General features: G+C 33.4%; 1 protein-coding gene across 3 annotated transcripts; it reads right to left on the bottom strand.

Moving 5' to 3' along the window:
• Positions 1–798: 798 nt before the first annotated feature.
• LOC110666733 (uncharacterized) lies at positions 799–10,018 on the bottom strand. 3 transcript variants are annotated; one of them, XM_058140760.1, is made up of 4 exons: positions 9,626–10,010; positions 9,410–9,590; positions 8,552–8,728; positions 799–1,167 (listed from the first exon to the last, which is right to left on the bottom strand). In XM_058140760.1, exons 2-4 carry the CDS (start codon positions 9,473–9,475, stop codon positions 958–960), a joined length of 453 nt encoding a protein of 150 aa, XP_057996743.1. In that variant the 5' UTR covers positions 9,476–9,590; positions 9,626–10,010; the 3' UTR covers positions 799–957. The 3 variants fall into 3 exon arrangements, with proteins under 3 accessions (XP_057996743.1, XP_021683022.2, XP_021683021.2); XM_021827330.2 differs by having other exon boundaries at positions 9,473–10,018; XM_021827329.2 differs by having other exon boundaries at positions 9,410–10,010.
• Between the last annotated feature and the right edge of the window lie 3,795 nt (positions 10,019–13,813).

The raw sequence follows: 13,813 nt of genomic DNA, 5'->3' as shown, positions 1-13,813 counted from the left end.
TAACTTGTATCAGAGATGGCCTACATTGATTTCACTTGCTATAAAAGCACAAAACTTACCACAATTCATCCATTCTGCAGATCATTACAAATCCATTGTTCTGTTCCAGTAAACAAGAATAACAAGTTTACTTTTAGATAATAACAAGCAGTTTTTTATTTAAAAATATATTCATATTTTCATAATTAAAAAAATTAATTATTATAAAATATATTTAAAAATATCTAACTTTTCAAATTTTTAATGTTTTATTTTTTATTTATTTTCTATTAATATTATTAATTTTTGTTATTATAAATGATTATTGTTCTAAATAATTATTTATTTTTAATTGTGAAAATATTATATTATAATTTTGGTGATAAATTATAATCCAAGTTGAACTTGGAAATACTCAAGTTTCAATTCACTGAATTTAGATATTCATCCCCATCTATCTGAATTTCAAATCCTACTTTAATTGGACTTGCTCTATGATAGAAACCTACCATTCAAATAAGAGTCTTACTTAATGTCTATACAAGGGGCTAAAGCCTTCATACTCAGATTCGTTGTTCTCTATAATCAATTTTATATTTTACTCAGTTCCAATTACTAATTTAGCCATCGGGTGTTCTCTTTTTTCTTGCAATCTTGCAGGTCTATACCCGCAAGAAAAATCTAAGAACAACATCCCTCAGTAGTATCATATATTACATAAGCGATACTAGAAAACCATGAAACAGATTTCTAAATAAGTCAATGCCAAGGACATACTTTATTCGCAAGAGAGCTGTTAAATTTACTTATTAAAAAAAATTGTGGGCAATATCCATTTTTCTTTCCATAAATCATGTGGAAAATACACATATCTAAATGGTTGATAATCCAGGATATAAAATAAAAGAAGTGAGAAGTGAAATTATATATGGAAATTGTGTCAAGCTGCATATTCCAATCAGAAATCAATACCAGGTTTTAGATCCCAGATGCATTACATTCTTCAAGTAGTTTTATCAAATTATGTTCAGGAGCACTGATGGACGGTAGGATCAATCTATTGCTCTGGATTGGCCGCGGCTTTGTCCCAGGAGACTCAGATTCAAGGGCCCCACCTTCTTTCATAACAGGCAAGTCAGCTCTCCTCCTCACAGTTGCAGATACTCGCTCCTTCCATAGTCTTCCATCCTGACATTTGAAGAAGATGATACCAAAATTTATAAAACATGGCAGCAGTAACCTAAAAGAATCGAGCATGTGCAATGAAAAGTGGAAGTCTTTTATATCAGCAACAAATTCATCCACAAAAATACCCCATGACGCAAAAGTGAATACAGAATCCACTCCATTGGTTCTCTCTGTAATATTCTCATTGGATATTTAATTTTCCAATTGCTGCCAGTTCTCACTTAAGCCATGACTGGCTTATTTCACCCGAGTACTGTTAGGCGAGAACTTTATGTTGGACACAGAAGAAATCACCCTAAAAAAACCATAATGATAGGCAGCATTTTCCTTTTGTAGCAAGTCATTCAGTTAATCCTAAATGAAAGTATGATGATAATCCACAAGCTAGTTCAAATAATTACTCCCACAGGAGGCCAAGCATAATGAAAAATATTGAACAGCTCGTGTGGATGTTTCCCTGTGTAGCACGGAAACAGAAACAGAAACAGAAACGCAAAATGCGAAAATGGACCTAAGAAAATGCAAAAATGGACACAAGAAAACGGTATTTTAAAAAATATAAAAAACGGAAACGTAGGAAAAATGCGTAAATATAAAAATTATAGGGGTAGATTTATAAATATAAAATATATTTATATAAATATTATTTAAGATCTAATAAAATAATACAATTTTAAATAATTAAAAATATATCTAAAATTAATAATATTTATATTTTTTAAAAGGTCTCATCTTTTTATTAATAAATTAATTAAAAATATGTATTCTATTTTTCAAGACATTTCATAGCCACATGTAACATTATAACAAAAAAATGAAAAATAAGAAAAGCATAACCTTACTCTGCCTAACCCCACTTAAATATTGCGAAGAAAAAAGCAGTCACAAATCCCAAAGCTTCATTTACTTGTGCATCCCTCCTCCTCCTCCTCCTCCTCCTCCTTGTTCTTCTTCTTCTTTTTTCTTCTATCTGCGACTTTGGTCCAGCGTTTCTTAAGAGGAAAAGCATGTCCACCTTTCTCTATTTCCAAACATAGCCCCGACACATTTCTTTCTCGTGTCCTGCCGTTTCCATTTCAGATACGTTTTAACAGGGAAACTTCAATCCATGCCGTTTCCATGCTTCACAAGTGTTTCCAGCATTGTACTTCAAAGAATATGTTGAAAAATCCACATACCATTATAAGTCTTCTACGATTTATGTTATGTTTAATTATCAGCAAGTATTTAATGTGGTGTGCTGTTACTAGATTTAGCATACTATGAGCAATTTACTTATAAGGAAAAACCCATTTTCAAGCCCCTAAGCTTTTATATTGTCTATTCAACCTCTGTTTTTCAATTGTATGCTACTAAGCCCATAAACTTTTCAATTTAAGAACACAGAGTACTTATTTAACAGCCAAAAATTCATTAAAAAGAGAGAAAGAGAGAGAGAGATCTTTCTTTTCTAACCTCAATAATTTCTACAATGAAAAAGTAGTTTTTAATATTTTAAAACATTGTTAACAATTTTTTTCATTTTTTTTTTAATTTATGCCAATAAATAAGTAACTAATGTTCTTAAATCTGAAATTTCACATGTTCAATAGCACACGATCAAAGGAAAGAGGCCCAATAGACAAAGTTCAAGGGTCTGGAAATGGGTTTTGCCTACTTCGAATGAGAAAACCATGAAAATCAGCTTTACTGTGAGTATAACAAATTGCTAACTAGCTGAATATGTTAAGAAAATTATGCTTGGCATAATAAGTTTTTCTTTTATTTATGTTGGTTTAATTGTCAATTGATACAGCAGTATTTTGATTCCTAGATTCAGTTTCAATAAACTATTTTTTTCTTAGAATGAAAGAACATCACCAACTCCGCCTAAGTAGTTTGCGCTTAGCCGGTCCCAAACCCGGATAAAGGAGAACGGTTGCAGTAGGTGACAACCAACATAAAAATTTCGTCACATTTTATGATATGGATTCAAATGATATAAACGTTGGGGCGTCCTTTGCTTACAACACGCTACATCGGAGCCCGGGTGCAGTGAGAAATATGCAAGGGTGTAGGGCGTTCACCGAAAGCGACGCGCCATGCCAGCACCCGGGTGTGGTGTTAAATGAGCAAGGGTTCCCACATGGGTGTGGGTAAAGAAGTTAGTCCATAGGACAGATAGTAGAACAGATAGTGGAACAGAACACAAGATAGACATAGAGAACAATAGAAGATATTATAGAAGGAGATCAATTAGGAAAGAACAAGATAAGATGAGAATCAGGATTGATATTTGGAATGTTGGATCACTTAGAGGAAAATTAATGGAGCTTGTGGATACATTGAAAAGGAGAAGGGTAAATATTGCTTGCATTCAGGAGACTAAATGGGTAGGAGAGAAAAGCAAGGAAGTAGGTCATTAAGGGTACAAACTGTGGTTTACTGGAAAGGGGAGAAACACGAACGGAGTGGGCATAATCATAGACAAGATATTTAAAGATACTGTAATAGCTGTGAAAACAGTAGGAGATAGAATTATACCAGTAAAGCTAGTACTAGAAGGAGAAACAATAAATGTAGTTAATACTTATGCCCCACAAATAGGACTAGATACTGAGAGTAAACAAAGGTTCTAGGAAGATATGGATGATTTAATGAAAAGCATACCGAATGAAGAGAATGTTTTCATTGGTGGAGATTTGAATGGACATGTAGGAAGTGATAGGCAAGGTTATGAGAATGTTCATGGAGGTTTTGGCTTTGGCAGCCGAAATGAGGAGGGAAAAAACATCCTGAATTTTGCTATGGCATACGACTTAATACTAGCAAATACCTACTTTATAAAAAGAAAGTCACATTTAGTGACTTTCAAAAGTGGACAACATAGAAGTCAAATTGACTTCCTCTTAACCAGGAAGACAAATAGAGCTCTATGCAAGGATTGCAAGGTCATTCCAGGAGAGGCTTTAAAAAGTCAACATTAGTTAGTGATCTTGGAAGTCAAGTTTAGGAACAATTCAAATAAAGTCAGAAGAAATAGTATAGCTCGAACAAAGTGGTGAAAGTTCAAAGGAGTAAAGCAAGTGAAGTTCAAAAATGAGCTTCTCGAGTCTAAAGCATGGAAGTTGGATATGGAGACAAATGGTATGTGGATACAGATGGCATCAAAGATTAGAGAAGTAACTAAAAAGTACTTGAAAAGTCTAGAAGACATGGACCACTCTCAAAAGAGAGATGGTAGTGGAATGAGAAAGTACAAAAGGCAGTGAAGAGAAAGAGGGAATGATACAAGAAATTACCTAAGTGTGATAATAATGAGGCATATGAACAGTACAAGATAGCAAAGAAAGAGATAAAAAAGGCATTTTGTCAAGCAAGAGCGCAGGCCTTTGAAAAGTTATATGAGAAACTTGGAACTAAAGAAGGGGAGAAAGATATTTATAGATTAGCAAGGAGGAGAGAAAAGAAATGTCAAGATCCCAATCAAGTTAGGAGCATTAAGGATAAAGAAGGAAAAGTATTGGTAAAAGATGAGGATATTAAAGAAAAATGGAGAAATTATTTTGAGGATCTCTTTAATAATAGTCAAAATGGTAATAGCGTAAATATAGACTACAAAGCAATAAAAAAGAATGTGAATTATACTAGAAGGATTATATCTTTAGAAGTAAAGGAAGCACTTAAGAGAATGAAAGTGGGTAAAGTCTATGGACCCGATGGAATACCAATTGAAGTCTCGAAGTGTTTGGGAGATATGGGAGTGGCATGGTTAACTACATTGTTTAATAAGATTCTAAACTCAGAGAAAATACCTGATGAGTGGAGAAGGAGTATTTTAGTACCTATTTTTAAAAATAAGAGAGACATACAGAGTTGCTCAAATTATAGGAGAATTAAACTCATGAGTCATACTATGAAGTTGTGGGAGAGAGTTGTGGAACATCGACTACGTCATGGTACTTCTATCTCTCCCAATCAATTTGGCTTCATGCCCGATCGTTCAACTATGGAAGCGATCTTTCTCATTAGAAACTTGATGGAGAAATATAGAGATGTGAAAAAAGATCTACACATGATTTTTATTGATTTGGAGAAGGCTTATGATAGTGTTCCAAAAAGATGTCTTATGGAGAGTATTAGAACAAAAGATGGTATCTATTAGATACATACAAGTGTTAAAGATATGTATGAAAGAGCAACTACTATTGTGCGCACAGTGGGAGGGGACACAAGAAATTTTCTTATCTCAGTTGGATTACACCAAGGTTCAGCTGTAAGCCCTTACCTTTTTACATTAGTTTTAGATGAATTGATGAAATATATATAAGAGAGTATCTCTTGGTGCATAATGTTTGCGGATGATATAGCTCTGATAGATGAGACGCGAGAAGGAATCAATAGAAAGCTAGAGTTTTGCAGAAGTACTCTAGAATCAAAGGGCTTTAAGTTAAGTAGAACGAAAACAGAATACATGCATTGCAAGTTCAGTGAAGGTCGAACTAGTGATAGGGAAGGAGTTAGTTTGGATGGAGTGGTACTGTCCCAAAGTAATCACTTTAAATATCTCGGCTTAGTCCTTCAAGTAAATGGAGGATGTGAGGAGGATCTTAGTCATAGGATTAAAGCCGGATAATTGAAGTGAAAACGTGCCACGGGAGTTTTATGTAATCGCAAGATTCCCAATAAGTTGAAAGGAAAATTTTACCGTACAGCCATATGACCGGCCATGTCATATGGTAGTGAGTGTTGGGCACTGAATGAGTCGTATGTGTCTAAGATAAGAGTTGCGGATATGAGAATGTTAAGGTGGATGAGTAGCCATACTAGACTAGATAAAATCCGTAACGAAAGTATTAAAGAAAAGGTAGAAGTAGTGCCAATTGAGGATAAATTGAGAGAAGGGAGATTGAGGTGGTTTGGTCATGTGAAGCGTAGACATACAGAGGCTCCAGTTAGATAAGTAGAACACATTAGGTTAGAGGATAGAAAGAAAAGAAGGGGTAGACCTAAACTGACTTAGAGGATAGTACAACATGACTTAGAAGCATTACACATTTCCGAGGATTTAACCCAAAATCGTTTAGAGTGGAGAAAGAGAATCCATATAGCCGATCCTAAATTTTTGGGATAAAGGCTTAGTTGAGTTGAGTTGAGTAGAATGAAAGAACATCACCTTGATGCATCACTGTGCCAAACACAAACAAATTAGTTGCGGATTGCTAGTTCCCCATATAACATCTAAGAAGTAGCTCAGAATCGCTAGCTCAAGGGAAGCTCACGAGCAAGGATTTATTTCAATAAGAATACTTTTTCATACATGTGCATGAGTCATAATCTTCCAAGTGTTTTGTGAATGACTGAAATCAAGTTGTTTACTAGACCTTTATTTCTCTTTCTAGTTAGCTTCTCCTCTTTCTTATTCCTCTTTCCTCCCTTTTCTCTTCTTGAATCCTCAGCAGTATATTGCCATACAAAATCCATTATTGATTCCCTAACAAAAATCATATTATGTCCTTACCATTTGACATACTAAGCTGAAATCTGTTTATCCTAGACTTTCCTCACCCAACCTTCTTAGCAGGAGTACAACAACTCTAAAGGTTGAGATTCTGTTCATCCTAGCCCTTCATCACTCAACCTTCCTAACATGACACCCTTAATCTCAGAGTTTCCAGGGCTGTCCTGCATCAAAGTGATATAACCTCTGTAATGCAGCTACATTGATGACAGAAGTGTTTTCATTTAAAATTGCTGCATGTACATATTTTAAGAATTAAAACCTGAATAACAATTTGACCATAGGTAGGATTTGCCATATTTTACTACTGTTGCTTTCATATAACCTCCTCCTCCTCCTCCTCCTCCTCCTTTTAACTATGTGATAAGTTAGTAGTGGAAGGAGCAAAAAGAGGGGGAAAACTTAAAATGACATAGAAGGAAGTAATATAAAAAAAAAAAAAAATTACAATTTTTGGTGTCCTCTTCATTAATTATGTGATAAGTTAGTGATGGAGCGAAAGAGGAAAGAGGAAACATAATATTCTTCTTCTTTAACTATGTGATAAGTTAGTAGTGGAAGCATTGAGAAAGGAAAGGGAAAACCTAAAATGACATAGAAGGAAGTAATTCTTCTTCTTCTTTAGCTATGTGATAAGTTAGTGGTGTAAGGAGCGAGAATGGAAAGGAAAAACCTAAATGACATGCAGTGAAGTAATATCAAAAGATTAATAATTTTTGGATATTAATGCGGAATTGATATCAAATCAAGTTGAATGACGCAAAAAGATCCATATAATCAACCCTAATTAGTTTGAAATTAAGACTTAGTAGCTGTTTGTTAATTTGTTGTATATCAGCACGCCAAACGCATGTTCATAATATATATGCAACTTGAACACCATAAGTTGAAAAAGAAATAATAATTAAAACCTAAAGATGTAAACTTGTGCAAAGAAGTAAAGAGAACCTAATCTTCAATTTGTTGTTGAATGCTCTATCCCCTCAAATGCATCACGTTTCCTCTCTATTCCACATGAAAAAAAAGCACTGCCTGATGGACCTTCATAGGTAGTCAAAAAGGAAGTATAGAGGGGAAGAGGAGGATTATAAAAAGAAGCAACTAGGAAGGAGACCCTTGATGTTTGGATAACAAAGAAAAGCAAGAATAGCATCCAACAGATTTTTGTTCCTAAAAGGACTAGAAGGGCTGCTCAAACTTGTTTTTATTTATTGGAAGAAAGGACAAAATAAGCTTTCAACCATTTCTATACTTTCCCTTCCCAATCTCTCCAATTTGGTAGGATTAGGAATTGAAGAATCCATTGAAAGGAGCTTGTTCTTTTCCTTTCCTTCCAACCAATCAAACGATTGAATCCTTCATCTCACATCTTTCCTTTTCCCTTTTCCTTTCCATTCATTCTTCTGCCCAACCAAACATACTGTTAGGCGTGATGCATCACTAAAATCAGCAGTCAGTCCATTACCTTATAACATAAACTTAAACTTCACTAAAATTAGTTGTCCTCAAGAAGAAAAATCTACTATTGCTATGATGTTGCCACAGAATTTTACCATATGATCACTTGAATCACTTGATACCACCTGTAATATGGGATGATGATAATAGTGATGATAATAATAATGCAATCAAATTATTCACGAGACAAACAGATTGGATTTCGTATATGCATATGAAGTAACCAGAAATCTGCAATAAAACCTTTATCAACCTATTTGTGAAGAAATAGAGGGAAAAGGGGGAGGAAGGCAGGGCAGATCAATCTCTTTCAACCCGTAGAAATAGATTAGAACAGTAATAGAATAAAACGCCAATATGGTACATACAACACAAAATTCATAAACTATAGACATAAACAAATCAGTAATCAGTAATCAAGCTTACATTAAGTATTGAAGGTTCAGGTAGTGGGCACTGAATTGGTTGATCACTGTCGAAAGGCTCAGTTGGGTGCTCAACTGGCTTAAACTCTACTGCTACTTCAATCCCATGAGGAGCAGAAGCAGTGCCAGTGGCTGCCCTGGTAAGGTCTGCATTTGGAGGCAATACTTCCCTCTCATCCTGCACCATGTAAAGCCATTCATTAAGCAAATACATGTACAAATTAACAATTAGCATCCTAGAACAGATACATCAAATCCATTGAAAAAATGGTCACAAAATAAGAAATTGGAGAGGGGACCTAAAAATGAAAAAGGAAGAAGAAGAAAAAAAGGCAAAATATGACCATGGCAATCAGAAGACCAAAAGTCTGAGATCAGGCAATCCTCCGCTGGACATAATAAAATGCTCCAGTGTAAATCAAATAAATTTAAGAATAACCAAATACATAGTATAGCTAATCACCAAATCAAATCCAGCCTCAAAAGGTATACCCTGTTTGGAATCTAGAATTTTACAATAATTCAATTTAATTAATTTCCTTTTTTTTCGTCAATTTTTATGTTTGGAAACATAATAAGTGAAAGATTCAATTTCATTTTAAAAGAAATAGAAAGTGTGAGAATTGAATTGTTTTCTTGCAAATTATTTTACCATAGAGCAGAAGAGACAAAGTCAAGCCATGCAAGAAGTTTTCGACATAAAATTCACCACTATTGAAGATAAAGATTATAGAGATTCAAACAGTAACAGTTACCAATTGCATATAAAAAACAAAGAGGAAGAAAAAAGAACTGAGCAAAACCATAGCAATTTGTTCAATTTCTTCAAATAGTAGAAACAGACACAAAGGGTTCTTACAAGAGCACTCTGGGTTCGCCTATGCCCAACTCTACCAACAGAAAATCTTGAGAAAATACCCACCATTCTTTGGATGCAAAAGGGTATTCCAATCTCAGTTTTTGCTGTACAATAACAGATCGCAGTCTCTATTAATCTTTCTCTCTCTCTCAAAAACTATGAACATAAGCCCCAGAAAAGAGCTAATGAAACCACTGTCTTGATTGTCAATTATGAATTAGATTCTCTCTCTCTCCATAGATAAAAACAAAACAAGAAGAAGATGATAAGGTGGCTTAGGCTTGCTTGGCGTAATGGGTTTTGTCTGCTGTAGAGAATCTGAGTTGTCTTTTTGTAGTGAAATGTATGCTTTGGAGTCAGAAATCGATTAAAAAAGATTGTGCGAGAATCAACGAAAAAGATTTATTATTGAGAACCCATGTGGAAGAAACAAATCCAAGGCTTCAGATGGATCATAAAGAGACTGCCTTTGGAGACACTGTTGCGGTCCACTGACTTTTGGATCCACACAGCCATGCCCATCGACCTAGTGGGCGGAGCTGACATCACGCTCCACAATTGGTTGTCATACTTGTACGCCCCGCTTGTTTTTCTTCTGGGAAATGGTTAAAGGATGAATTTGACGTACATTTAATGGAGCCGTTCACTTATTGAATTAAACCATCGGTCGATCAATCCAATTCAACTCAAACATATTTTTTGGTTGCAATCCTAATTTCACGTTGGGTTGGTTAATTTTATTCAAATAATTAGTTTTTTAGTGGATTGGGAGAATTATTTTTTTAACCCGACTCTTAATTTCTAATCGATAACTTCTTTGCAATTTTTTAACTTCCACTATCAAAAGAAATTTTGCCTCGCATCTCTAAATCGCTTAGGGCTTTGTTCAAAGAAAGAAAAAATGGGATCCCAAAGATTCTTCATGTGTTGTTTAAGAATAGACTTTTCATTCTCGTTCTAGTTAGGCGAGACAGTGATGAGTTCACGTGGTTGCATGTAATATATTTTAAGGTTTATTGTGGATCTGAATTATGCAGTCGGGTTCTCAAATTGATATGAGATGTGCTATTTCGAGTTGCTAGGTCAGATTGAGACTAGATGGATTTTCAATTTCTTTTTTTCTTTACAATTTTGATTTTCTTTTTGATTATTCATTTATGCCATTGATTATTGGTGGCTCCCTTTGTTTGGCTGTTTGTTTTGAATAGTTTGCTCACTACTTTGTTTTGGTGGGTGTTTGGGCTTTTTCTCTGTTTTAAAATTTGGAGGTGTCCTTTTCCCTGAGTTTTAGACGTCTCTTCTTACTCTTATGGTGTTTACTCTTAGGTCTGATTGTAACATTGAATTTTTTGTGGGATGTTGGTTTCGTTTGCCATGACTTTGGCTATTTTGGAAGGCTCTCGCCTAGTGCTCTTCTGCCCTAGTGATCTTAATTGAGAATAACTGCTTTGGTTGGCCTCTATTAGCAAGCATTGGAGCTAGCTCAACTAGCTTTTGTTCTGTTTGTTTTTTATCAGTTTTTTTTTTTTTTTTTTTTTTTTTTGGGTTTTGTTGGACTATTAATTTTGTTGCTCTTTGGTTATACTTTTGCGAGGTTTCTCCTCTTTGCATTTTCTTTACTAAATTCCTTCCTAGATATTAAAAATAAAAACCTTAAACTTCAATTAGTTGACTTGACCAACCCGACCACTAATTCATTAAATTTGTTGTCGTGTTGGATTGAATATTTTAATAATTTACATTCACTAATCATCTTTTGGTTTGAATCAGTTTGAGGCAAATTTTAATTTAAATCGTCCCATGAACAACAATAATATTTAATATGAATAAATGAGTTTCTAATAATATGAAATGCCTTATTTATTTTTAATGTTTTTTGGAGGCAAAGTTTCCCTCTATTTTACACTCTTCCTTTCTTCTACAATTTTTCTCCAACTATATTTATTGATTTTTTAGCAAATAATAATAATAATAATAATAATAATTATTATTATGTTTTTATTTTTTAAGAAAAATAAATAAATAAAACTTTAAACACACACATATATATATACAATGCTAAAATCATTTCTTATTAGACTAATTAAATATATGTTGTGGTTAGTTAGGGTTAATGTGATTTACGTCTATATAAAAATTAAGAATATATATAAAGTCATATATCTTAGGCAAAATATATATTTAAATTTCTGAACTTTACTTCATATTAATATTAAACCTCTATACTTTGCGTTCTATATTTTAAACCTTTAAACTTGTAAATTTGTTGATATCATACATTTTTTAAATATCCATTTGCACGTGTAGTTCATTTGCGGTGTGTGGCGAGTTGAAAAGAAAAAATAATATGATTAGGAGAGAGAAGGAAAAAAATACTTGTAATTTTATTAAAGCAAAAGGATAAATTGTACATCCATAATTAAAAGGAGAAACAAGAGTTAATTTTTTGTTGTTGTTATTTTGTTTACTTCTACCTTTCGACCTCATTTTGTTTCTTTCTCTTCTATTTCCAAACCCTAGAAAGAGACACACACAAAATTGCAGAGTTTCAAATAGAAAAATCAATAAGAATTGAAATTCATTTCAAATTTGAGTGAAAAATCAATAGAATCAATCAAAAAGAGAAAAAATCGATCGTATTTCTAATGCAATTTTCTTTTTTCCCATTTCAGTATCCATTTTTTCTTAGAAATTTAGCTTTTCCTTGATTTATACATAAGGGAAAAGGATAAAAGAACCCATCAAATGATTTTGAATCCATATCTCTTCTTTTATGCTTGCATTGCAGAAGGACACACAATCATTTTGATGTTTTCAATTTGGGTAATAACAAGCAAAAGATCAAGCAAATTTTGGAGGAAGCATGTTTGGGTGATTTCAATATTGGATTTTGTTATTTGTTTTGTTTTGTTTGGGATTGGTTTTGGGTTACAGAGATCAAAAGATTGAAGGGTGTAAAGTGTTTACTATTTGCTGAGTTGGATTTCCATTTACTCTCAATTTAAAAATGGTATAATGTCAACAAATTTAAAAATTCAAGGACTTAAAATGTAGAATGTAAAGTATAGGGACTTTAATATGCGTTTTGCCTATATCTTATGGCACATTAGAGTCTCATTCTAAAAGTAAAATTTTATATATATATATATATAGAGAGAGAGAGAGAGAGAGAGAGAGAGAGTTAGCGTATATTGATCATATACATATAGTACATAGAGTTAGCCACCTAAATTTAATATTGAACTAATTTACCTCTTAAATTTAAAATTGAACCAATTTCATACTTAAACTTTTAAATTTAAATTAATTAAACACATTGCAGAGGGTGGAAAAATGCATGAAATGCACATATTGCCAACTTAGAAAAATAGCTTATGAGTTGTCGTCTACGTCAATAAAAATGTGTTAAATTGGTTCATTTTTTAAATTCAGGAGGCAAATTGGCCCAATGTTCAATTTAGGGGGTAAATTAACTTTTCTGTGAAAGTTCAAGGGGAAAAATATGCTTTTGGCCAAGATCATATATAAGGGCATATTGCATTTCATATAATTTGAAACCAAAATGAAAATATCATATGCAAGGGTAGATTTAAGAATTAGCTAAAACACCAAATCAAGCTCAAACTCAAACATGATTTAAGAATTTATTTCTAGAAAAGTAAGGAGATTTAAGCATTTCATTGTCTATGACAACTTGCCTTGAGATTTATGTGATAGTATCTAAATATGAATTTATAAATGCTACGATAAAGTTTATGCATTTATATTGAAGTAATCCCACCAAGGCAGCTCCTATGATCCAATTTCATAAGAAATTATTTAATTCTAAGCAATTCCCATCTAATTCCCTCTTCAACTTCTTTTGGACAGCCTAATAACTCTTAAATCTTCTGATAGACTCGAAAGTCTATACTTGGACTTAGTCTGCTGCTTAAGTTTTTTATTTGCTGCAATATTATTCATTTATTAATTGTCATTTAATAAGTCAAATTAGTGCTTGATTCTCTCAGCAGATCATGGCTAATATATTTCAGGTAGTGCCGTTGGTGGCCTTAGAAATAGGATCAAGTTGTTTCATTCTTTTTCTATTTAAACCTTTTGTATTTGCAGCAGTAATTATGAATGAAAAATTATCAATTAAGAGAAAATCTCTTTGGTTCATTCTCACCATAAGTCGAATACCATCTTGGCTTTGACTGGGACCTATCAGTGGTATCAGAGCCCTTTTATGCTAATTATCTTATTCCTTTTCTCTTTTTATGGCAACCAACAAAGAGAGAATCGAAAATCTGGAAGTTGGCTTAGGCCAGCTCCAAGACAACCTATCAAAAATAGAACGGGGACTTAGTGAGGAATTGCAGCAAATTAAAGCAACCATCACTAAATTCTCTGAGCTTTCTCTTC

This window comes from Hevea brasiliensis, chromosome 18, assembly GCF_030052815.1.
Source record: "Hevea brasiliensis isolate MT/VB/25A 57/8 chromosome 18, ASM3005281v1, whole genome shotgun sequence".
Taxonomy (NCBI): domain Eukaryota; kingdom Viridiplantae; phylum Streptophyta; class Magnoliopsida; order Malpighiales; family Euphorbiaceae; genus Hevea; species Hevea brasiliensis.
Note: the sequence above shows the minus strand (reverse complement) of the source record. Positions and strands in the feature narration are given on the sequence as shown.